General features: G+C 36.2%; 1 protein-coding gene across 4 annotated transcripts in view; it reads left to right on the top strand.

Moving 5' to 3' along the window:
- CARS1 (cysteinyl-tRNA synthetase 1) overlaps positions 1–22,616 on the top strand; it is a 35,960-nt gene that overhangs the window by 10,844 nt on the left and 2,500 nt on the right. For all 4 annotated transcript variants that reach the window (XM_030485282.2, XM_030485283.1, XM_030485285.1 and 1 more), the window contains 17 exons: positions 339–437; positions 1,409–1,558; positions 2,808–2,948; positions 3,701–3,789; positions 4,976–5,097; positions 6,942–7,054; positions 7,589–7,717; positions 7,926–8,055; positions 8,351–8,454; positions 9,468–9,565; positions 11,013–11,202; positions 11,721–11,789; positions 14,645–14,726; positions 19,154–19,234; positions 19,609–19,676; positions 21,039–21,098; positions 22,335–22,418. In XM_030485282.2, the coding sequence (XP_030341142.1) occupies positions 339–437; positions 1,409–1,558; positions 2,808–2,948; positions 3,701–3,789; positions 4,976–5,097; positions 6,942–7,054; positions 7,589–7,717; positions 7,926–8,055; positions 8,351–8,454; positions 9,468–9,565; positions 11,013–11,202; positions 11,721–11,789; positions 14,645–14,726; positions 19,154–19,234; positions 19,609–19,676; positions 21,039–21,098; positions 22,335–22,418 (1,809 nt within the window). The remainder of the gene's footprint in view (positions 1–338; positions 438–1,408; positions 1,559–2,807; positions 2,949–3,700; positions 3,790–4,975; positions 5,098–6,941; positions 7,055–7,588; positions 7,718–7,925; positions 8,056–8,350; positions 8,455–9,467; positions 9,566–11,012; positions 11,203–11,720; positions 11,790–14,644; positions 14,727–19,153; positions 19,235–19,608; positions 19,677–21,038; positions 21,099–22,334; positions 22,419–22,616) is intronic.

Here is a 22,616-nt window from a genome sequence, read left to right as displayed (position 1 = left end):
CCATTGATTATTTTGGTGAGGGTTTTGCTTGTTTGTTTGTTTGTTTTGATTTTTCTGTTTTGCAGCATTCCTATGGTAGCAAAGCCTGTATTCTTGTATATAAATTTATGTTGTCATAAGTAATGAAGACTAAGCATTTTAGAAAGATAACTTGTTTGCCTGTTGTTCAGATACCTATTAACTCTGTTGAGGTAGCTGATTAACTATGTATGGTGTGCTTAATTTGTATTACTGCATGCAATTCTTGTAGCTCGTCAAACTAGTAGCGACTCTGAAATGCCTTTGGTATGTAAGAGATGCTTGATTCACAAAAATATGTTCATGTTTCTGCTTTGTAGATCATCAAGAGAGCAAGACAAAATTACCTTTTTGAACGGTATAGAGAGAACAAATCAGCATCAAATCAGCTACTTGAAGATGTTAAAACTGCCTCAGAGGTCGGCATGGTATTTAGTGTCTGCTAGTGTCTTATGTTCTTACTCAGTAATGTAGCAAAGAATCTAAAAAACGCCTCTGACTTTGCTACTTCCTTAAACTTTCTGCTTGTGTCAATTATTCTATTGAAAATTATTCTATTGAACTGGTACCACACAAATTAGAGATGTTATTGGAACTGCACATCGCTTTGATTTTTCCATTGGTTTAGAATTGGCAAGAACTGTCGGTATAAAAGGCATGCCTGATTTAGGTCCACAGAACTTGTTTGCAAGTGCATGTGTATTGTTGTTGGGGTATTAGGTGTTTGTCTGTTAGAATTCAAACTTCAAAAATAACCCTTTAAAGTAGTTTTGAAGTGGTGGTACATCCATAATTTTTTTAAGCTTGTAAGATTGGTGGCCTTGGAAAGACCAAAATGTCTCCAAAGCTTTAGGGATTTGATAAATTCTGTGTGCTGGACTGAGGGTGGAGGAAGGTGGTTCTCTGGTCATTTTTAGAACTACAGATCACAAAGACATGGATCAGTCTAATGAATTGAATACAGGCCTGAGAATAGGAGGCTTGGAAATTTTGCCTAACTATCATTGCCTGACGTGCTCTCTAAGCATAGCATTTAATCTCTCTATGTTTCACATTAAAGCTTCTCCTTTTCAAATTTGTGATAATCAACTGTGTAATTAAAGTGATCAACTGCATAGAAAATGTAATTACTAAACAACAGTAACGATGATGTAGTTGTTTACAAAGTCTTTTTGAAAAACTGAATTTGGGTGTGTACTAAATTCTTTGACTTTTATTTCTGATGAGGAGTATGTTTCAGTAGTTTGATATCAAAGCTTTTTATGTGGCATAATTATTATTCATCACGAGCCAGGTACTGTGTGGTTAGGATAATACATTGTGTGTGGAACATAGTGCTATTGTACTGCAAGTTGCTTTCTAAATTTTTAAATTTTTTTTTAAATTGTAGCTCTTTTCAGTTAAATTAAATGAGACAACAGACCCAGATAAAAAGCAAATGTTGGAAAGAATTCAGAATGCGGTGAAGTCTGCTTTTGACCCTCTACAAGAAGCTGTGCAAGCTAAACTCCCTGAAGAAGAGATCAACAGGTGTCATGAGGTCAGTTTGAGCTCCTTTTAAATTGTATTTTTAAAATTGTATTTGGCTTATAATTGCTAGGGGCTTTAAAAATAATCTTATCTTATCTTATTCCTTGATACATTATAAATGTTTTTATTCATAAAAAGAGGAAATGTGGGGCTGAGGACTTTGTAGTACTTTGCATTCCGTAAAAGAAATTTGATCCTTGAGTTCAGCTATACAGTTTTCGGATTCTGTTTTTACCAGTTCCGCCCCCCCCACCCCCCCAGTGACAATTACTCAGTTAATTTTACCTTTCCAATGAGGATTTTTCTGTTACATGTATTCAGGGTTTCTCTTTGACTTCTTTTATCCCGATGAACTAATTGCAGTATAGATTAGTGAATATGCATTTATGACATTTCAATACTGGTGGCAGTTTTCTACACAAGTGTTTCTGTCTCTGATCAGACAAGAAAATACATCCCAAAAATATAAGCTCAGGATATTTTTTATCCAAAGACCATTACATTTAGTGTCAATAATCCTGTTGACTTTATTGGGCTTCAGCACTGTCCCAGTAACTAAGTCGGTCAATATAACTACTGTCTTTTAGTAATTGATTTCCACTTTCATGTATTCTTGCTTTCAGATTATTTGTGGTAATTGCTGTAGGAAGTATTGGGTATGTGCTCTCTTCTTGAGAAGACTCCCTGTAGATTATTATTTCTTTAAAAAAAAGTTCAGCTATTCTAGTATCAAGTGTCTTTATAAAGTGCATTCTGACCTAGCAGAATTTTAAAACCAACTAAAATCTAAGCCGTCACGCCTTCTGGGCTATATCCTATTGTAAAAAAATAATAATTAAAAAAAAAATTAAATTTATTTTCTAATGTAAGACTGATGTTCAGATTAGTCTTTCAAACACTTTTTAGCAATGTGCACAGTAAGGCTTCTCTTATATTATCTGGTAGTGGGGGGCGGGAGCAGGTGATGTGATACAATCGCAGGTCCCATCCGGTGTTTAGAGTGTAAGTTTCACATGACTGTTTAAGTGATTGATATCAAAACAGATACACTTATCAGTTTATCTTCCTTCCTCTGATTGCTTCATCCATGTTTATGAAGGGCAATATGATAAAAATCTGGTAGAAGCACGGATTACTCTGTATTCATAGCCAAGTGTCTTTTTCTTCAAGCAAACCTCTCTGTTGGAAGTAAGATCTTTCTGCAGAGTTTAAACAGGGCAAGTGTTTGATCACTTGTACCTACCATTATTGTTTTATAGAGACTGTTGGAAGAAGCCAAAGATTTGCTGTCTGACTGGTTGGACACACAATTTGGCAGTCAGGTGACTGACAATTCCATATTCTCAAAGCTCCCCAAATTCTGGGAAGGGGAATTTCATAAGGATATGGAAGCACTCAATGTAAGTAAGCAAACTGTTTTCTGTTCTAAAAGTGTGCCATGCCTCGTAATACCCAGAATATAATTTAGCTCCTTAATAGCTTTCAAAGACCTCATGTTTCAACCTTATTGATAAACTATTTCCTTTAATGTGAATAGGTAGCTGTTAAATTAGCATCTGTTCTGTTTCCATCCCAACAGTCTTGAATCCATTGTGCATGTTACCAGAGCCAGTTAACTGGTGATTGAGTTTGACATATGCACTCCATCCCTTCCTTTTGTTGTAACATGGGCTTATGATCAACAACTGATCCAGAAGTTTGAGAAGTTTGAGTCTGTTAGCTGCACAAGAGAGCGCTGCCAACCTCAGCATTTAGACTGGCTGCTTAGCAGTCTTCAACCACTAAGAAATTGTGTGAAGATAACAGTCAAGGACAAGTTACAGACAAAATGCCATGTCATATGCAATGGTTCAGATCAGTGAAGGTTTATTTATTTACCTGCAAGTCAGAGGGACTACTTGTCTGTTCTGTCATAATTGCAATAAATGGAAGAGCTGACATCTCCTGCAGTAGTTTGTTGTTAACATTGCCTTAAAGACTAAGGAAAAAATGGCCATAGCACATTGTTTCAGAGCAGAAAACTTGAAATAGGAATCTTGGCTGTCCCTTGCTTTTGAGCCAATTTTGAACCGATGTATAATATATATATTTTAGTGCATATTTTATATGTATAAATAATTATATATAGAAAAATTCTACTTTTTATCTGTAGGTTTTACCTCCAGATGTTTTAACACGGGTTAGTGAATATGTGCCAGAAATTGTGGATTTTGTGAAAAAGATTGTGGATAATGGTTATGGGTAAGTTTGCTACTGGATACTTTTGTTGTGCACTTATACTGTATCAGGGCTAGAATAATTGCTTTCAACACTTACCTGTAAACTGGTTTCTCTGTTCTCATATGCCATAGTAGTCTTTTCCTGGAGTAGTGTTTTATCAAATAAAGAAACTTCAGGTTTCTTTGCAAAAGACTCTATTTCTCACTTGATGAAAATGTGGTATTCTGTATTTTTTGTGATGTCTTACAAAAAGAGAAGTTAGTTTATTAAATTTATAGAGAGAAATCCTCATTCATTAAAATAAATAGTCAAAAAGTTCCATTCACTTGAACCATATTTGACTCCTGGCCTTCAGCAAGGGCTTTCAAAAATAGATCTCTCAGCAGATGCCTAGAACTCAGTTGTAAATAACTTAATTAATTTGTTGTTTGTTTTTTTTTTTAAAGTAATCATGAACTCTTTTTCTGCCATTGTCTAATATTTGTGAAAATCAAGCTAATACTCTACAAATTCCTGAGTATCATGTTAGATTCTCCTCTGAAATTTTTGAGTGCTGTTTTTTTTTTTCCTCGATATGGATTTATTTTTAATTGTGAAAAAAGCAAACTGTGGTTCAGACTGCCATAATTCCTCTGGCATGTTCTTCCTTCTAAACCTACATTTTAAAATTTTATAAAAAACCAAAACAAACCAAAACGAGGGATGGGGGCATTGCAAAATTTTTTGCTCTGAATTATCAGCATTCCTGGTGGTGCTGAAACTTACCTTACTGTCAGTTTTTATTATGGCTGTTGTGAGACAAAATTAACAGAGTGAAGGAAGACAAAATGGACTGTCAAACAAACATAGAATCAGATTATATTATTGCAAAATATAATACATACAAAAAAAGGGTCAGAGGTATTGTAAATATTTCTTCTCTTGGGAGCGTAATCTCATGTCTCACCTCATAATAGTTTAACAAAAAAGATGTTAGTTGTTTTCCCTGTGATCAATTTTATTATGACTTTCGATGATCTGTCTAAAGTCTTTATGGTAAGGCCTTAAAACTTAGGCTCACCTAATTCATCTTTAGAGTACTGAGCAGTACCAGCAGTACTATATGTGGTTTCACTAGAGAACGCAAGTTTAACACAGTGATTTCTGGGATAAAATTCAGTTAAGTCTTGGTAGAAAGTTAGCTAAATAATAATCTTTAACTTTTCAGGTATGTGTCCAATGGATCTGTATACTTTGATACTGTGAAATTTGATTCCAATGAAAAACACTCCTATGCTAAGTTGGTTCCTGAAGCCGTAGGTGATCAAAAAGCTCTTCAAGAGGGTGAAGGTAAAAAGGGGAAATAACATTTGCTGAACAAACTGATGGTGTGTTGATCTCTTCAATTGATTTCACTGACATTTACATCAAAGTTATTGTCAGAGTTGGTTTACTTGCTGCACTTCCTTTACCCATAGATTTCTTTTCCAAAGTTTTGTAGTTTCAGCCAGTGCTTTCATGGAAGTTTTTAATTGGAAAATTCCAAGAAACATTATTCATTATAGGTTGGTTTTGGGGTGATTTTGTTTGTTGGGGTTGGATTTTTTGGTCATAATTGTTAATAGCTCAGTCATTTGACTATAGTCCAGTTACTTGGCTGTTCATCTGGTTCAAAGCAGGAGGAGCGGACTTGAAGCTGGGTCTTCCACATACAAAGTGAAAGTTCTCCACATAAGACTATAGTTCTTTAATGACAAATATTTGGGTTCCTCTTTCCTACCAGAACTCTTTTTACTTTGTAAATATTGTTGTGTTGAACTAAATCCAAAAATGGAGATTTTTTTAAATTTTTTTTTTTTAAGTTGAGCCATAGCAGAGGAGTAGCTTAAAATGCTTAAACCAGACTCAGTTATCTGCTTCTAAGGTTGTACAGTTTTAGTAGCAAATCATCCACAAATTCTATCAGAAAAATATTAAAAGGTTTTAATATAACACTCATACTAGGGGAAGTTAGGGCACTTATGATAGGTGAAACTAGCAATATCTGTGAAATGCAGCTTAAAATGGGTAAGATTATTTTTTCTTCGTAATTCAAACCCTTATAGCTGAAATCTTCCATTTGGAATAAAAGGTGCTAGCTTATAACCACCATCTTTGTGGTAATATGAATGTATCATTTCCACCACATAACCAATCACTTTTTGTTGAATTGTTGTGTCCTTTTGCAAATAGGAACTGACGCTGAGTGATTAATGTAACTAACCAAGAATATGCATATGTCAAGTTATTGCTTGTCAGATTAGCTGCTTTGACTCATTTGTGATGATTGTCCTTATCCTTGACAGATAATGTCATTTTGACTATTAAAGGCAACAGAAATGCTAAGCTTTGAAATTGCACTTAATGTAAATAAAAGCACAATACTGTTAAAGTGCATGATGTTAGATACTCTAAACAATTGAGATAGCAGGTATCTCAACCTGTACATCAGAATTAGTTTACAGGTTAAACCTCAACAGTCTTGTCTTTAATCTGTCTTTGGCTCTTATGCAGTAGGTGGTATTGTTAACCACTTCTAGTCTTGGACAGTACTGCAGAAATGGTAAATTCTGTGTTTTACAGATGTTATAATGAGAGGTACCACCTTATGATCATAAAAACTAAATGCAAATAATGCCTAACACATCTGTGATGGTAACAAACCAGTAAACACAGCCTTTCTGCGCAGCAACTGAGATTAGGGGTACAAGAAATATGCTATGGTCATGTTGTGTGTGCAGATTAAAACCATCCTAGTCTTAATTTGGATCCTTCTAACTTTAGAGTGAATTGATTCCATGGTCTTACTTGCTATAAATTATAATGGGTTATGTTTCTGTATTTCTTTTTCTGTAACTGCAGTATTGGAATTGTGCCTGCAGACAGAATCTAGATGAATCTCATGTCAAAACTTAGAAAACAGTGCATCTGACTTGTTGTCAGATTTGCTGTCAACCAAACAATTAATCAAAACCCCAAAGAAGTATCAAGGGTGATTATGAGGATTTTTCAGGGCTGATTATTTTTCTTTTCTTTTTTATTCTTTCTTTCTTTATTTTTTTTAAATTCACTTGATGTGAGGTGCAGCAAGGCCAAAAATCAGCAATGCTGGTGTTAAAATGAAACGTATTTATTTACATTTTCTCTTTTGGAAGGTGACCTGAGTATCTCAGCTGATCGCTTAAGTGAGAAGCATTCTCCAAATGACTTTGCTTTATGGAAATCCTCCAAGCCCGGAGAACCCTCGTGGGACTCTCCATGGGGAAAGGTAAGGACATTATAATCAGGGTTTAGTTCTTCTGCCCCTTATTAAATAGCATGTTACACAAATACCTTGCCTCACCTCATAATGTATAGATTATGGGGATCTTATATTCAATCGTAGATTCTGTTGCTATGTTCATTTGATAATTTAGAATGTGTATCAGTCTGTCTGATACTTTTTGAACAGAAGTCTTCGTGCAGGCTCACGATGGCTGTTCCTGGTCATTTATCCTCTGTTTATCTAAAGGCTTTATCTGCAGTAATGTCTATATCCTTTTTCCCTTGTGATTAAATATATTAATGTATTTTTAAAAATAATGATAGGCAGAATAATCAAAGCATCACAGATGTATATGCCATGTTTGATCTTTAAATCAAACAGTATACTTTTATGAAGCTTGAACTGAGACTCTTTTTTTCTTTGTAACACTGTATCTCTTCAGGTATGTCACTGCTTAGGGACAGACCAATGAGAGAATGATAAGGCAGGAGAGGAAGATCATTAACTAATAGCCAAGTAATGTCTTTTTCTTAACAGGGTCGTCCAGGTTGGCACATTGAATGTTCCGCAATGGCTGGATCCATTCTAGGAGAGTCAATGGATATTCATGGAGGAGGGTTTGATCTCCGATTTCCCCACCATGACAATGAACTGGCACAGTCTGAGGTGAATGAACTGGCCTTCAGTTTCTCCTGTGAAAAAGTGACGTGCTTTGCTTTGACTGCAACTTAGACAAATCCATCCATTATTTTTTAAAATGTTGTGTGTTTTGTGTAAGCATAACTTTTCTTAGGATTTTATTCTTAAATTCTCCTACTTCATGGTGTATATGTAAACAGTGTTGGGTCTTTGGGCTTTTTTGTTTCTGCTGCAGGCATACTTCGAAAATGATCACTGGGTTCGGTATTTTCTGCATACTGGCCACTTAACAATTGCTGGCTGTAAAATGTCCAAATCTTTGAAGAATTTCATTACCATTAAAGATGCACTGAAGAAACATACAGGTAAAAATTACTTTGGAATGTGAACGCTTTTGATGTAGTTTGAGTGGTGACTGGTAATTTTGTTATTCAGCCTAATTTCAGGTGTCTGTCTTCTTCACTAACTTTAGAACAGCTTCCTTGTTCTTCTGTTTCCTGTCAGTATTATCATTATGGATTATAGTGTTCTTGCATTTTTGCTAGATGTGTTAATAGTAAGAATATTAAAACCTATGTTCTTAGCCACTGCAGTATTGGAGGCCATAAAAATTGTTTAGATTATGATTATTTTCCTTGTATATTTTGAAACTCCTAATAGCACGACAGCTACGGTTGGCTTTCCTCATGCACTCTTGGAAGGATACACTGGATTATTCAAATAATACCATGGAGTCAGCTATTCAGTATGAAAAGTTTATGAATGTAAGTAAGCTTTCTGTTCCTTCTCCAGCTCTTTAAGCTTTGTGTTTTTGTATGTGTGTCAAGGAATAAAACCCAAGAATATATAGGACATGTCCACAGACTGAGTTTGCCTTCTGCATTTGTCAGGTGGGATGTCACAGTGTTTGTGTAGCTATCATTGAACATTCGAGATATGTAAATTCCACAGACAACTACATCTCTCTGTAGCTGAGTGCTCTCTCCAAGTTTTGACATCTCTGAGCAGCTTGGCACTTAAACACAAGATTAGTTTCTCAGTTCAGCTTGCTTATGGGACTGAGTCCAACAGACGCTCTCATAAAATGTCTACCAGATCAGACTTTATGCAAAGATAGCTAAAGGGGGAGTATCTTTCCTACCTTGTCTTCTCACCACAGGTATCGAGCGTCTGCCTCTGTGCCTTGCGGGCATATGTGAGGGGCCAGGCACAGTTCCTTTTCGTGCTTAGTTTGGAGCCATGATTTAAACCCACATTTCCGTCAAGGTGACTGTACAGCATTTTGAGATGGTTAATCTTTGTCCCTTCAGCTGAAGTTGTTCTGCTTTTTACATAAAATGCTTGGTTTGGGCCACAGAATAAGTGAACATGACTTTTCACCAAGCTGGATGACCAATAAAATATGTCCTTACTATAAAGCTATTTTTATTCTTCCGCTTCCATTACTAGCAACACACTTAAAAATCTGCCTTAAGAATTATTGCCTAAACTTTTTAAAAATGGTATTGTATTTAAGCAGCTTGGTATTAGAGTATCATGGTGTATCATGCAGTAGCAGAGCCATGAGATAGAACTGAATTACAGTCCAGCTGTGATTTACAAAAAGTTATGCAAAATGTGTGGGTTACCTTGTTTTGACAAACATTCAGTAGATCTTGGCTGAAACAGTGTTGAAACCATAAACTTTAGGAGTCTAATTAAGAAATAATGCCTATTCTTAGTAAATACTGCTTGTATCTAATTTAAACCAATTTTTAGCTATATTCTTCTTTTATAGGAGTTCTTTTTAAATGTGAAGGATATTCTTCGAGCTCCCACTGATGTGACAGGCCAGTTTCAGAAATGGGAAAATCAGGAAGCAGAGCTGAACAGAAAGTGAGTGGAGCATCCCTACTTCTCTGCAAATAGCCATCGTGTAGCTACATGTTTTGTTGGGTTTTTTTCCTTGTAAAACAACTTACTGTGTATATAGTGATGTTTACAAGTCTAGTATTTCCATTGAGTACCCTCAACTCTATACAAGCTAGTGATTTTAACCTTGCAACAGCTTTATGAAGTATAGCTGAAATTGTTAATTTCCCTTTCATTTGTGTTAGGTACACTGGCATGCCTCATCACCCTGTTTGTGAAGGGAAAGAGAACTTTTTTGTTAGATAGCTGTCATTTTCTTCACTGCTTGTAACGCTGTCCTATGTAAGAAGTAACTGATAATTCACAGTGTTACAGCTGCAGAAATAGTATTTTACACATTTCAAAGTGCAGTGAGCAAACTGAGACAAATGGAAGCTAAGTGACCTGACTAAAAGCACAAAAGATCAGAGTGCCAATGTTTGAAAACATGTTCTTGAGAGAGACGGTGATATCAATACTGCAGTTTTTTACGTTGATAACAAAATTACTATTATTTGTAATATGAACAGCTTCCTATATGACTTCTTTTATGTGTGAAATTTAATCTTATGATGCAGTTTTAAAATTGTTCCTAGTTCAGTTCACTGTGGACAGAGATGTTGACTATTGAAGGACCAAGTGCAGATGCTTCTATTTAGTGATGTCCTCTGCAAATTTCATCTTCAACTTGAGGTTGGTAGAGAGCACCCTTTTTTAAAAAAAGGGGGAAGACAGTAAGTAATAGAGAGGGCAAAAGGAAGGGACAGAAAAGTGGGAGGAACAGAAGATATGCTTCATGGATATTTGTTTTTGTCTCTTTTCTCTACCGCTTCTCATTCCTTTTCTCTGGAAAAAGTGTGTTTGAAACAGTAGTACCCCTTGTGTAATGAAATGGTACCTCACATAGCATATTACCTATTATGCCTATTCATGAACATTACAAATATTTGCATGAATTTATTCCTTGTATCTGCTTGTAACAGCTTCATAACACTTCACTTTGTGGTAAGTTAACTTCCAAATCGGTGTTTCTCACTGGAGAGATACTAAACAGAGTACTTGTCTGGTACATAGGGATAGGAGAGCAATACTATAAAACAAAGGGCACAAGAAGGTACTAAATAGGCAATTTATACTGCTTAAAAAAAAAATGCCATGAAAAGGTCAGTTGCTGAAAAAGCGTTTGATATAATTTATTTGGATAGTTGTTGCCAATGGGATTATCCTGTCTGCCTTTGACCATAGCAGCAAAACAGCAGTGTTGTGGTAATGCTTTTTTTTGTCACTCATCTGTTTTTCCTTAAAATATAAACTATGACCAACAAAAGATTATCTCACTTATAAGTCCCCTTACTTTTCTAACAGAGATTCTTCAGAGTAGGTTGCAGATACTTTTGACGTTAATAGTAAAGAAAGATTTTTTTCTTCTTAGTTTTTACGACAAGAAGGCAGCAATTCATGAAGCACTGTGTGACAATATTGACACTCGCTCTGTCTTAGAAGAAATGCGTTCATTAGTCAGTCAGAGTAACTCCTATATTGCTGCAAAGAAATCTTCCAGACAAATGCCAAACAGACTTCTTTTAGAAAACATCAGTTCCTATCTCACTCAAATGTTAAAGGTATGTAATAGCAAGTGGCAACGTTGCTATTGCACTGTGCAATTGTAACTGTTGTGTTTTTCAAGTATGTAGGGATCTGTACAGTCTTTGTTGAAGTCTTGTAGGAAAGCAGAGATCTTCCACACCCCTCCCCCCCAACCAAAATAGCCCCAAATTGCAGTGTGTACTGCAGCCAGAACAATTTGGAGTCCTTTATGCTACATTATAATTTCAGCTAATGTTTTGTTGAATAGTGGAGAGCCCCTAATATGTGCAAGGAAAATGAGATAGTATAAAAAATATGAAGTCAGAATGTCAAATCTTACTGCTTTAAAACTAAATCTGAAAGCCAATGCTTAATCTGCTGTATCAATTAAACCCCAAAACATCATCTTATTAGAGCAGTGAATTGTGGGTTAGATGAGAACTAGGTGGCTTCAAAACCGTAGTACCTGTGATTTTGCTTAGTTTTCACACACCTGTGACTTGATGTATACAACCTTTTATTTTTTTTATTTTTTTTTTTCCTATTTGACCAGATTTTTGGTGCCATAGAAAGTGATGACGCAATTGGTTTTCCTGTTGGCGGAAATAGTCAAAACATAAATGTAAGTGAAGGACAAAGTACACTATACAATATTACTCTGTGTCCTTTGAAAACTAGGTTAGATAAAGTGATGACATTACTTATATGTAGCTGAATTACATTCTTTCTGCTTTTAACATTTGACTCTGAAGTAACTAATTGGCTTAGGAAGGAGGATTTTTCTTTTATGAGACTTGAGGTTTTTTATAGGTTTGACTTAATGACAGACAAATTGTATAGCAACCAGTAAAAGAATTATCTTGTCTTCTGAATGATGAGTCTGTTTAAGAAACCACATGTGAGCTACGGACAGCACATGCTACAGTCTAAAGACTCATTACAAGCATTTGTATGTTAAGTAGTTTCAAAAATATAATTATACTGATTAAACTTCCTTGTGGTACACCAAAAACCAGCCTGGAGGCAGCTGGAGTTTTATCCGCGTTTCAATCTCTCTGATGTCATTTGCAGCCACAGTTTTTATCTGGCTTTTGAAGGCTGTTTTGCTTTAGTCACCCAGCAGTCACCCACAGTTCCACTGATTCAGAATTTTTTTGGAAATACTTGGGAGATACCTGATGAAAGTGCTGATGGGCACTGTAATAACAGTAATGTTTTGTGGTGGAGGCAGGAGAAATAACTCTATATGAAAGCTATCAACTTTGCTCTCTTCATTCATATGAAAAATTTTGACATGAACAAATCAGTGCTATTTTCAAGGGGTTTTCTCAATTCAAAGGTGTGACCATATGTTTTTCTGTTCCTCCTTAGAAGGAATAATTAAAACATTTGTGGTGGAATAAAAAAGCTAAACTTTTTATTCATCAAAGGAAGAGGAAAGCTTGCTTGTGGTTGAAGAAAGTGAATAAATACTCAATTGATACTTGCCCATGCAAATGCTTACATTGCTGTGCTGTGGAAATCTCCAGTAATGATATAACAAGGATAATAAGGAAGATGCACAGTATTGCACACTGAACCCCATCAGTGATGAATTTTAATTTGGCTCTGAATTATTTTGAATTTCAGAAGAAAAGCAGCATCTTAACACCTTTTAGGGAAAATGAAAATTAGATTTATATTTAGCACTTCATTCAGGCAGTGTTTACAACAGATTGGCAATGGAACGACTGGCAATAGCTTGGAACAAGAAGCTAAGCCCTTTAACTCTTTTAAAATAATGTGGCCAAAGGCAGTAGAGTCAGAAGAATCGTATGCTAACACCTGTTACACAGAAGAAACTTCTGTTTTTAGCAACTAGGACGTTACTGGTTTTAAACATTACAATTTAAAGATGCATAATATCACAAATGTTTTGGCTGTGTCATTAAATATTATACCATCTTTCAATCTTCTATGCAGATACATATTCTTCTTAGCAAAAATTACCAGGTGATCATTTAAGGTTGGAAAACTTCTTATTAATTACAGAAGGCTGTGGATCAGGCCTCTTCTTTCTTTGTCTAAATTGGAGATGAAGAAACCAATGCAGTCATTATCTCCAAAAAAAGGCATAATCCTCTTCAAAAGCTCTGAAAGAACAACTACCTTAATTACCATGGTTCAGTAATTTACTTGAAAGAGGATAGAAGAGATTTGAAGTCAGGAAGCCTTAGGTTCCAACAGTCTCATTTTCCAAATGAATTAAGCATTGCTGTCAAGTTAGTTATTCTGGAAATACAAGCCTTTCATCTTTAAATGACTGATGAAAGTAGTGACAGTGCATGCTTTCCTGACTACTTGATTTGCATGTTAAGCTAGTTTCAGTGTAGAGGGTGTAGTGGAGATACGACTGTTGCTCACTTTCCAGAGTCTCTTCCTTCTGCCAGACTTGTCAGCAGTGCTTCCAGTTGTGAAGCTGATTGCATAGTACTCACATTTATGAAAAGTTTTAACAGAGTCCCTCAGCTCCCTTTGATATGGGCACTTTTAGAGCATAACGGATTATCTTGTCTGTTAATTGCACATAAATTTGTTACGGAGATTTAACAGATGTGAAAGACAAGTGGAAACTGAATGGGGAATGAAAGTGTGGAATTTTTTTCTCAGTTTTCCCTTACCCTCCAAAGTAATGAAACTTTAAAATTAAGCAGTTCCCTGGGTGCCTGGCTTCTCTTAGGATTCCAGAGAAGTGCTGGCAGACAGTGCTGAGCAGTAGTTGTTTTTATAATGGTTTGCTGCTCTTCACTAACTGCTTGTGTTGCTATTCACTACCATTGAGAGCAGGATTCTCAGGACTTGTTTTTTTGGGTTTTTGGTTTGGGTTTTTCTTTTTGTTTTTTTTTTTTGAGCTTTCATGACCAGCATTTGCTTACACCTGAAATAATTCAACAGTAATTTCTCCCTGCTTTTTGTCAAGGAGAGAGTTGTGTGAGGACAGACAACCATACTGTATTGGAAATAAATACAATTAGCGTAAGCTAACATCTGATGAACGGATCCATGTTCTAATGAAAATAAGTCCTAATATCAGTTTCACCTGGTATTATGTCTGATAAGCAGTTGGACCCAAGGAAGAAACACAGAACATGAAGGGTAAATCTGTCTGGGTGCTGGTTATAGCCCTGTACTGCATTATAGTTAGTTAGTCTGCAGCATAACCCTGTGGAACTGATGTATCTGTAACTGAAGGGAAAGGAAAAAGGAATGGGGAGAGGCAGAACGTCACAAGCTGATATTATCTACACAACAGGAAAATTGACAGCTAATGCAAATTATCATCTATCCTTTGACATCAATAGAGCAATGACAATTTGTATTGATACAGATCTACCTGAGGGTCAAATTCCGTCCCACAGCACATAAATATAAAGTGCATGAGGACATGTTTTATATCGAAATGATGATTATCTAACTGTAGAAATAATTATCCTGCAGATTGAATCTACAGTGATGCCATACCTACAAGTTCTTTCTGAGTTCAGAGAAGGAGTGCGACAAATTGCCAGAGAGAAGAAAGGTGAGAATTCACTTTTTCCTGCGTTGTTGCACATGAGACTTGGAAGTCGCAGGAATCAAACTGGGGGGTTGAGCCAGCTGATACAATCTCTCTTTGCTTAGAGATCTTTAAATCAAAGGAGATTTGAATATTTTCATCTCTGCTGTCTCTTTAATTTGGGAATCTTTTACAGGCTGCTAAACTAATTTTCTTTTCATTTCCTAAAGAATCTGAAAGTTCTGGAATGACAGGACTAGCTGTTGTTTCTTTAGATGAGGGTACTCCCTGCTTTCTAGGTATGGAAGTACCAATGATCTCTTCCCTCAGGAAGCTTGCTTTCTCTTGAAAATGTAGATTGCTACACAATGATACTGTCTGTGTTTAAATAGCCTGAGATGTACCTTCTTATTTGCTAGCATAGTTGGAATTGTAGCTCTCCTGATGGTAACTGAATGCTATCTTTGGAGTATACATCTGGGAGTTTGTTAGAAGTTGTTTTGGGTGGTTTTTTTTCCCCTTCTGAAAAGCTTTGATCATGCTGTGTGTTGGCAGCAGAACTATATAGTATTAAAGAGGTTGCTCCTTAAGCCTTCTTTGATTTTACTGATTGATTAGTTCCTAATGGAGCTCTTGCTATTTTCTGCAGTTGCCTGTGGAATTTTACATGTCTTCAATGTGTATTGGGTTCTTGTTTTCTTAAACTCCTTTTACACTGAGATTTGTACTTGAAGGCAAAATAGGGCGTTTTTAATATATAAAACACATATACAGAAATCTAAAATTACTTGTGGTGTCTGGTTGATAACCTATTCAGCTGGCAGATTCTGAACCCTAATTCTGCTACTGTTTTGAGTTCTTCTGAGGGCTAATAAGTTTACCCTAAAAGCACAAAGCTGTATTTATTAATGTGACTACTCCGCTATTACTCTCGAACACCTGTAGGCCTAATTGATGCTCAGAAATATGCTTATTAGTTCCAACAGCACGTTTTCTATAACTTGAATTCATTCAAGAAGTTTGCGTGTATATCCTCAGCCAAAAATGTGCTCTTTGGTCTTTTCAGTATTTAATGTAAATTCTCATTTTATATGAGGCTTTTTTTCCCCTTTGCATTCTGATGGTTGAGCTAAACTGATCCTCACTGTCAACAGTGGTAAGGTTTAAATATCATGGGGCTTCTTGTAGTTCATTTTTAGAATGTACTTAGTGCTAGACTGTTTACTGGCATTTGACTTTCTTACTTGGAACGTATTGATTTTTTTTTTTACCTGAAGTAAATTGGGCAGTAAGAATAAAGCTGGATATAGTTGCTATTTGGTTGGGGTAAGGAGAACTCTGCAGTTTGACCAGGGAGGCATCTTTCATTAAACTATCTGATATATGGAAGCTGAGTGGTGGTTGGCAGGACCTGCACTGACATACTGCTTTGTTTCCCTGTACTCATTAAATTCTTGCTTGCAGAAAGTGTTAAATTACTGTAAAAGTTATTGTGATTAATGTCTGGGGATGTTGCCTCTATGTGGTTGTAGGTGAAGGGAGTTTCCCTATCATAGCCTGATACTGGCAGGGTGTTTAATATTAATTAACATGATCGGTATTGCTTCAAGTATTCTTAGATATTAAATAAAAAGTATGCTGCTTCTGTAAAACCTGCAGAGTAATACAAATGTTCCCATCCATATACATATAACTTTTAGACACATATTTGTATTTATAAAAGATGTCACAGAACAGCCATTTGTAAAACTTTGGGGGTCTTGTAAGAATCAAAATGTATATACTCTAAAAAAATTTTACCATCATTCAGATTGGCTAACATTCAAACATATTAGTAAAAATCAATTCTCTGTAAGTTTATTAGTATTCAAACTGGAGACCTGCACTGATCATTTTGCAGTTTTGTCTTGATTTGTGAACATATCTAGCAATGATGGTAAACAGAAGAAGGAAAACACTGTGCCAGCTGTACAAGGGAAAGAAATGCAGAAAACCTCTGCAAAAGCTGTCAGTGATTGGTTGGCCAGAGCATCTCTATACTGCGCATCTTGACGTTTTACTTGAATGCTTGACCAGTTGCAAAGACCCCGCATAGTTGTCTCTGCAAGGATGCACAGTGGAGCAGATCTGTGCTCTAATGCAGCCCTGATCCTTAGGAAGAATTCTCAGTAGCAACAAATTTTTATTCAGGTACTCAAACAGGAGCAAGTCTTCGCAGGTGTCGTCGGTTACTCACCTCTGGACATCTGCTTAAATTGACCACCCTGTGCTAAAGGTGTCCATGACTGAACTCTGCCCGCATCTTCATTTCCTGCCATGGGTACTGGTGCCATGTGGTATCTTGCGCTAAGCTGCTTTTAGGACATAGTGGGAAACTGCTGCCCACTTCCTAATATATCATGAGTTGACCAGAATTGGGACAAACTTGATCATTGTAACCATACCTGCTCTTGCCTTTTTCTGCCAGTCTTAACATGCAGCGTTCTTAAGATGCTTTTTAAGCTCCTTCTTTTCCTCCCCATCATAGTGTTCCTATTCACAACAACACATCTGTTTCACATCCAAGACTGTCTGGAAATTCACAGAAAATGTGAAGAGGTCTGAGAAATAGTCACAGGCTCAAGTTGTGCCTAGCTGACAGGGTGTTCCTGGGCACTGGTGATAAGGCACTAGCCAGCTGCTTTCCTGACCACTGTTCTCAGTGAAGATAATGGCTTACATGTCACGGCAGCCCATAAACAACTCCGTACCTCCAGAGTAAATCCCTAACCATCTTTACTTGGAGGTGCCACATGCAAGGAACAGGTACATTTCAGCCCTAAGAAGCACAGTGCTGACTCCTCTGGGTGACAGAGGATTGAGCAGAGGATGTGTCCTTTCATAAATAATACATGTTTTCTTATACATTACTCCTTATTCTCTGCTTTGATGGATTTCTTCTTCATAAACTTTAAATTATTCATGATCTCAGATAAGTAAATATTTGTAACTGAGCAGATGCTGTTTTACTGAATAATCAGTAGAAGTATCTGATACATTCTTGATATGGTATGCATAATTCCTTTGCCTTGGTTAAAGAAAATGCCTTTTAATGTTAACAGCCAGTGATATAATCTTATCCCTTGTTTATCTTAATGGCTTATTTAGAGTTGCATCAAACATGAGTGTGGTTCACTGTGTATAACTGCTCTGGATCAGAAAAATAATGACTTAGTTCACAGCAAACAGAAGACCTTCTATAAACTGCAGAGCTTTCCTATACAAAGGGCGAGTTGCAGAATACTAGCATGCAATGAAACAGGGTGGCTGTTCCTTCTTAAAGTATTAGGATAGTTGGTGCTCTCTTCACTGTTCAGTGCTCTGAGAATTATGAAAGAGACCAAGGCTCGGGGATTGTACTTGTATCTGCACTGGTATGTGCCGTGTTTAGTACAGTGTCTGGATGGTGGCTTCTACTGCCAGAATTATTACCTTTGAGACCCTATTATGACTTAGGTTTAACCAGCTGAGAGTTGCTGAAAGGGAGAAAATTTTTTATTATAAACACATGGTATCATCTAACCCAAGTATCTATTTTGTCACGCTTGGTGTTTCCTTGTAGATATAAGACTGTCTATAAAAAATGCCTCTCCATTAAATTCACAGCAGCAATATACTGGGGTCTTCTCAATGTATTTAATTCCTCTTTAAATGTTCTGCTGCTTCCTGGCTAATACTATTTCTGATCCTATTAAGTATCTTGTATGAAGACTTATTTTCCTCTTAAGACCTGATAGCATTTATGTCAGCTAAATCTTGAGTTCTTAACCACTTTCTCTTTGATAAGCTTGCAAAAAAAAAAAATGATGCCCTGATGACCATCCAGAAAGCCAAATCTAAATTCTCTCTTCTGATGCAACTAGCTCGCTTGAAAAAAACAGAACAGCTTGGTCAGACAAGGTGGTAAAGATAACTGTCTGTAGAAACAGAGGATGTTTGTATTACAGTTGCTCTGACAAATGTATAGATATCAAACCAACAAAATCATAGTCCTTTGAAGACGCTGTTGGATGCAGCACAGGATGTGTTCATTTGTGATTTTTCTAAAATAGGGTTCTTAACCCTTCCTATTGGAAATCCTACAGCAGGATTTGGAATATGGCACAATTGTTGAATCATTTCTGATTTGCCTTGGATTTTCTTTCTGTTCCCCTTGAGGAACAATGAGGTCTTCCAGTCTTGGAAGAAATTTATGAATTTCAAAGAAATTCTGCAAAGAAACATGCTGCTTCTCTGTGTAGCTGAAAGAAGGCAGAACTTACTTAAAAGGCTTATCACCTTAAAACAGAAGACTTTTCTCTGGCCTGTGTGAGAGTAGCAGTTTCTTAATTGCATTTAAATAACTATGTAGCATGACAGAAGTATACTTTCACCAAATCTATTTCACTGAAAGTATTTTTCATGCTCTGCAGTCACTGAAGTGCTGCAGCTGAGTGATGCTCTTCGGGACGACATCCTTCCTGAACTTGGTGTTCGATTTGAAGATCACGAAGGTACCCAATTATGTCTTGTAACTTTGTAGCTATTTGTAGTCTTTCTATTTTCATAAAAAGTGGGAAAACAACCTGTTGAGACTAATCTGGAGTAATCAAACGAACTTAAGGACTGCAAAACTACAGTATATCATATTTCTGATGTATGAATATATATTATACAACTGTATATTAGAATATATGTATAGAATATAAAAATGTACATTGCAGTCTTTCTGATCTTTTTGTACAGCGCCTAATTTCTTAGTCGCTTTTGAGTAGTTAGTTGTATTTGCGTTCAGCTTGCAAAAACAAAACAGCTATCATAGGGTAAATACACTTATCTTTGACTATTCAACCATTGGAAATTCATTAATCTGTTTTTGCTTCTCTAGGACTTCCAACTGTGGTTAAATTAGTCGATAAGGACACATTATTGAAAGAACGAGAAGAAAAGAAAAAGGTTATTAGTTTAAGCATTCTATGGTTTTTAAATTTAAAGTAATGTGTAAGCTATGGATACTTTTACATCTTTGATAACTTGTAAGAAAAATCTTAAGGCTAGCAACAAGGAAAATAATATAATTGATACTAAAATTTAACTGTATTCAGGAAAAGAATTTTTGAAACAGTAGCTTCTTGAAAATTTTGTATGGGACCTAATAAATACCTCTAAGGTTTTTTGTTTGTTTGTTTAAGATCTTCATATAATTAAGGGATGTTGAGTATTGCAGACATACTGACTTAACTCTCTGGAAGAACAATTCCAATGAGAAGCTAATTTGGGCTTCTTTTGTCTGTAAAAATGAAGTTGACATTTTCCATAGAACTAGACTGTGTTTATCTGATATGCAAGAACAAAATGGACTGGCAAAATCTTAACTGATGTAGTATGGATGAGTGAGATATTCAGGGTGTGGGGGCAAGAATTCACATATTACTATATAAAGATTGTGAATTTTAATTCACATTCACAAGGTCTGTACAGAAACCCTCCTTTTGGCACTGCCTAGCATTAATATTCGTCCTTGTAACATTTAAAAGTAACATTTTGTATGTGTCTTCAGTTTTAACAAATGATAAAATTCCATCATGACTAGAAATGTCTGAAAGACTTTCCAACATTTCTCTGTCTATGGAGATGTTTTCTGGAAAAAGCAGAAGTAAAATGTAGTTTCAGCCAATTCTAGATGTTTTCATCAAAAACACATTTGAAGGCAGTTTGTATATAGCTGCTGGGTGGAACCTGCAGCTAGAGTATATTTTCCCTGGAAACAGTATTATGTTAAGTACTGGAAGAGCTCTTGGAGAAGTGATAGGTCTCTCCTAAGCAAGTGCAAGAGATGTTTTTTTAAGTTTTGTAAGTTGGCTAAATTTGGATAGTTGTTTCCCTAGGAACATCAAAGGATACAACTGCTTCTTGAGGAACTGTAATGTCTTCACAGTTTGAGGCAAGAGCTTTATATATCAACAAAATATGGTCTTTCTTTAAAGTAATTTGCAAACCATTTTTCCCTGTGAAACGGCAGGACCATTTTGTTTGCAGGCTTTGTAGATATTCTTTTATATGTATACACTTTGCATGCAAAATGCATTCTGGACAGTTAAAACTGGTTTAACTGTGAATAAAAGCAAATGAAATCAAAGACATTCAGTGGGAAGTATCAGACAATTCTAATTATAAGGCATGGTGTTTTTGCTGCAGGTCATGCTGCCAGTTCTGCCTGTAATTAGATATCCAGGGGAGCTAGCTGGCTGGGATTTGAAGAAAACAACCAAATTAAATAGTTAGTTACCTTTTACTCATTAACATTGCCTCTCATAGATTGAAGAAGAGAAAAAAAGGAAGAAAGAAGAAGCGGCCAGGAAAAAACAACAGCAGGAAGTAAGTGTTCAGATCCTTTTAATCTGGTTTTGAAGAAAAGTGTTAGCAGCAAGTCAAATGCAGGAAAGATTACATTAGAACACAGCCTCTCTGCCCGGTCTTAACTGGGCCCCCATTTTTTTTTTTTTCCCCCCTACAATTTCCTGCTTGGAATGCCTTTGGCTTGCAGTTCAGGTTTGAATTTTCAGCTCCTGTTACAGAGAGGCTGTCTTTGAAAACACAACTGAAGGCTGCAAAAGCTTCCTAGAAGAACGTGTAGCACTTATTTCAGTCTATAGGCAGTATTACTTAATTGCCGAAGTAGTATCTTGCATACCTCTTGGAGAAGATTTTGCTTGTGTCATTATTTTCTTCCCTGTCCAGTGTTGTAGGTATGTGTGGAAACGTTTCTTTTTCTCTTTAAGAATCCACTTGTTCCATATGATTAAACTCTGAAATGCAGTGTTTTGTAAAAACGCATCTTATCTCTACTGTTGGAATTGAGATAGCTCAGAGGTTTTAGGCTTTGGATGAGGAGTACACAGCCAGAGGAGATGAACTCGTAAGATTGTTTGCCATGCTGATGACTCTAACAGCACAGGAAATGTGCTCCTGTGTTAAAAGAGGAAGTAAACTTTTTGAGCACCACGTACAGAGAGAAAACCAGATAAATAATATTTATCATCCAAAAATTGCAAGTAGCTTTCAAGAAGGTGATTCCCTTGTTTTGGGCATCAATTACGTGGAAGGGTTTTTGAGATGTGCTTGTTTACAGATAAGTGTAAGTTCAGTTTATTTTCAGTGCAATTACTTGGATCCTAGTTGTGCTGTGACCTGCACAGAAACCTGTGCTTGTCAGCAGGAAACTTGATAAAGGTGGTTCCCTTTGCAGTAAGTGAATTGCTGAATGTTCTTTACCCATAAAAACTATCCAACTTTGAATTGACACCTAAAACACAAAGGAACCAAGTCAGCAAAAATCAAATGCAATTTTTAGAGTATATAAGCAAGTTATTTTGAGTTCCTGCGATACATCTATTTTACTCAGCAGTTCTCTACAGATTTAAAACACACTTTTTCCCCCAGACAAGCACAGCTAAGACTTAGTGAGCTGTTTCTCAGTGAAAATCTGAAAGTTTCTTTTCACATGATAAAAAATTGTGAATAAAATGCTTTTTTATTTGCAAATTATAGTCTACTATATGTGACAGGTTGTCAGTAATTAGCTGTGATGTTAATGCATGTTTTATATTACAGGCAGCAAAACTGGCAAAAATGAAGATTCCACCCCATGAAATGTTTAAATCAGAACATGACAAATATTCCATGTTTGATGAAAATGTAAGATACTTTTCTTTAGATAGGGTTTCCTTCCCCTGTTGTACATACTCCATTGTATATGTACATAGCTGATCCTGTTCCAAAACTTCCAGGGCAGTACTATTTAACATAGCAAGAGGAGGGAATGAGAGAAAGAAAAGACATCATTTGTATTGCACGTACCTTGCTTTGGGGAGCAAGGTTCTCTAACTGTTAGCC

This window comes from Strigops habroptila, chromosome 4 (genome assembly GCF_004027225.2).
Source record: "Strigops habroptila isolate Jane chromosome 4, bStrHab1.2.pri, whole genome shotgun sequence".
Classification (NCBI taxonomy): domain Eukaryota; kingdom Metazoa; phylum Chordata; class Aves; order Psittaciformes; family Psittacidae; genus Strigops; species Strigops habroptila.
Note: the sequence above shows the minus strand (reverse complement) of the source record. Positions and strands in the feature narration are given on the sequence as shown.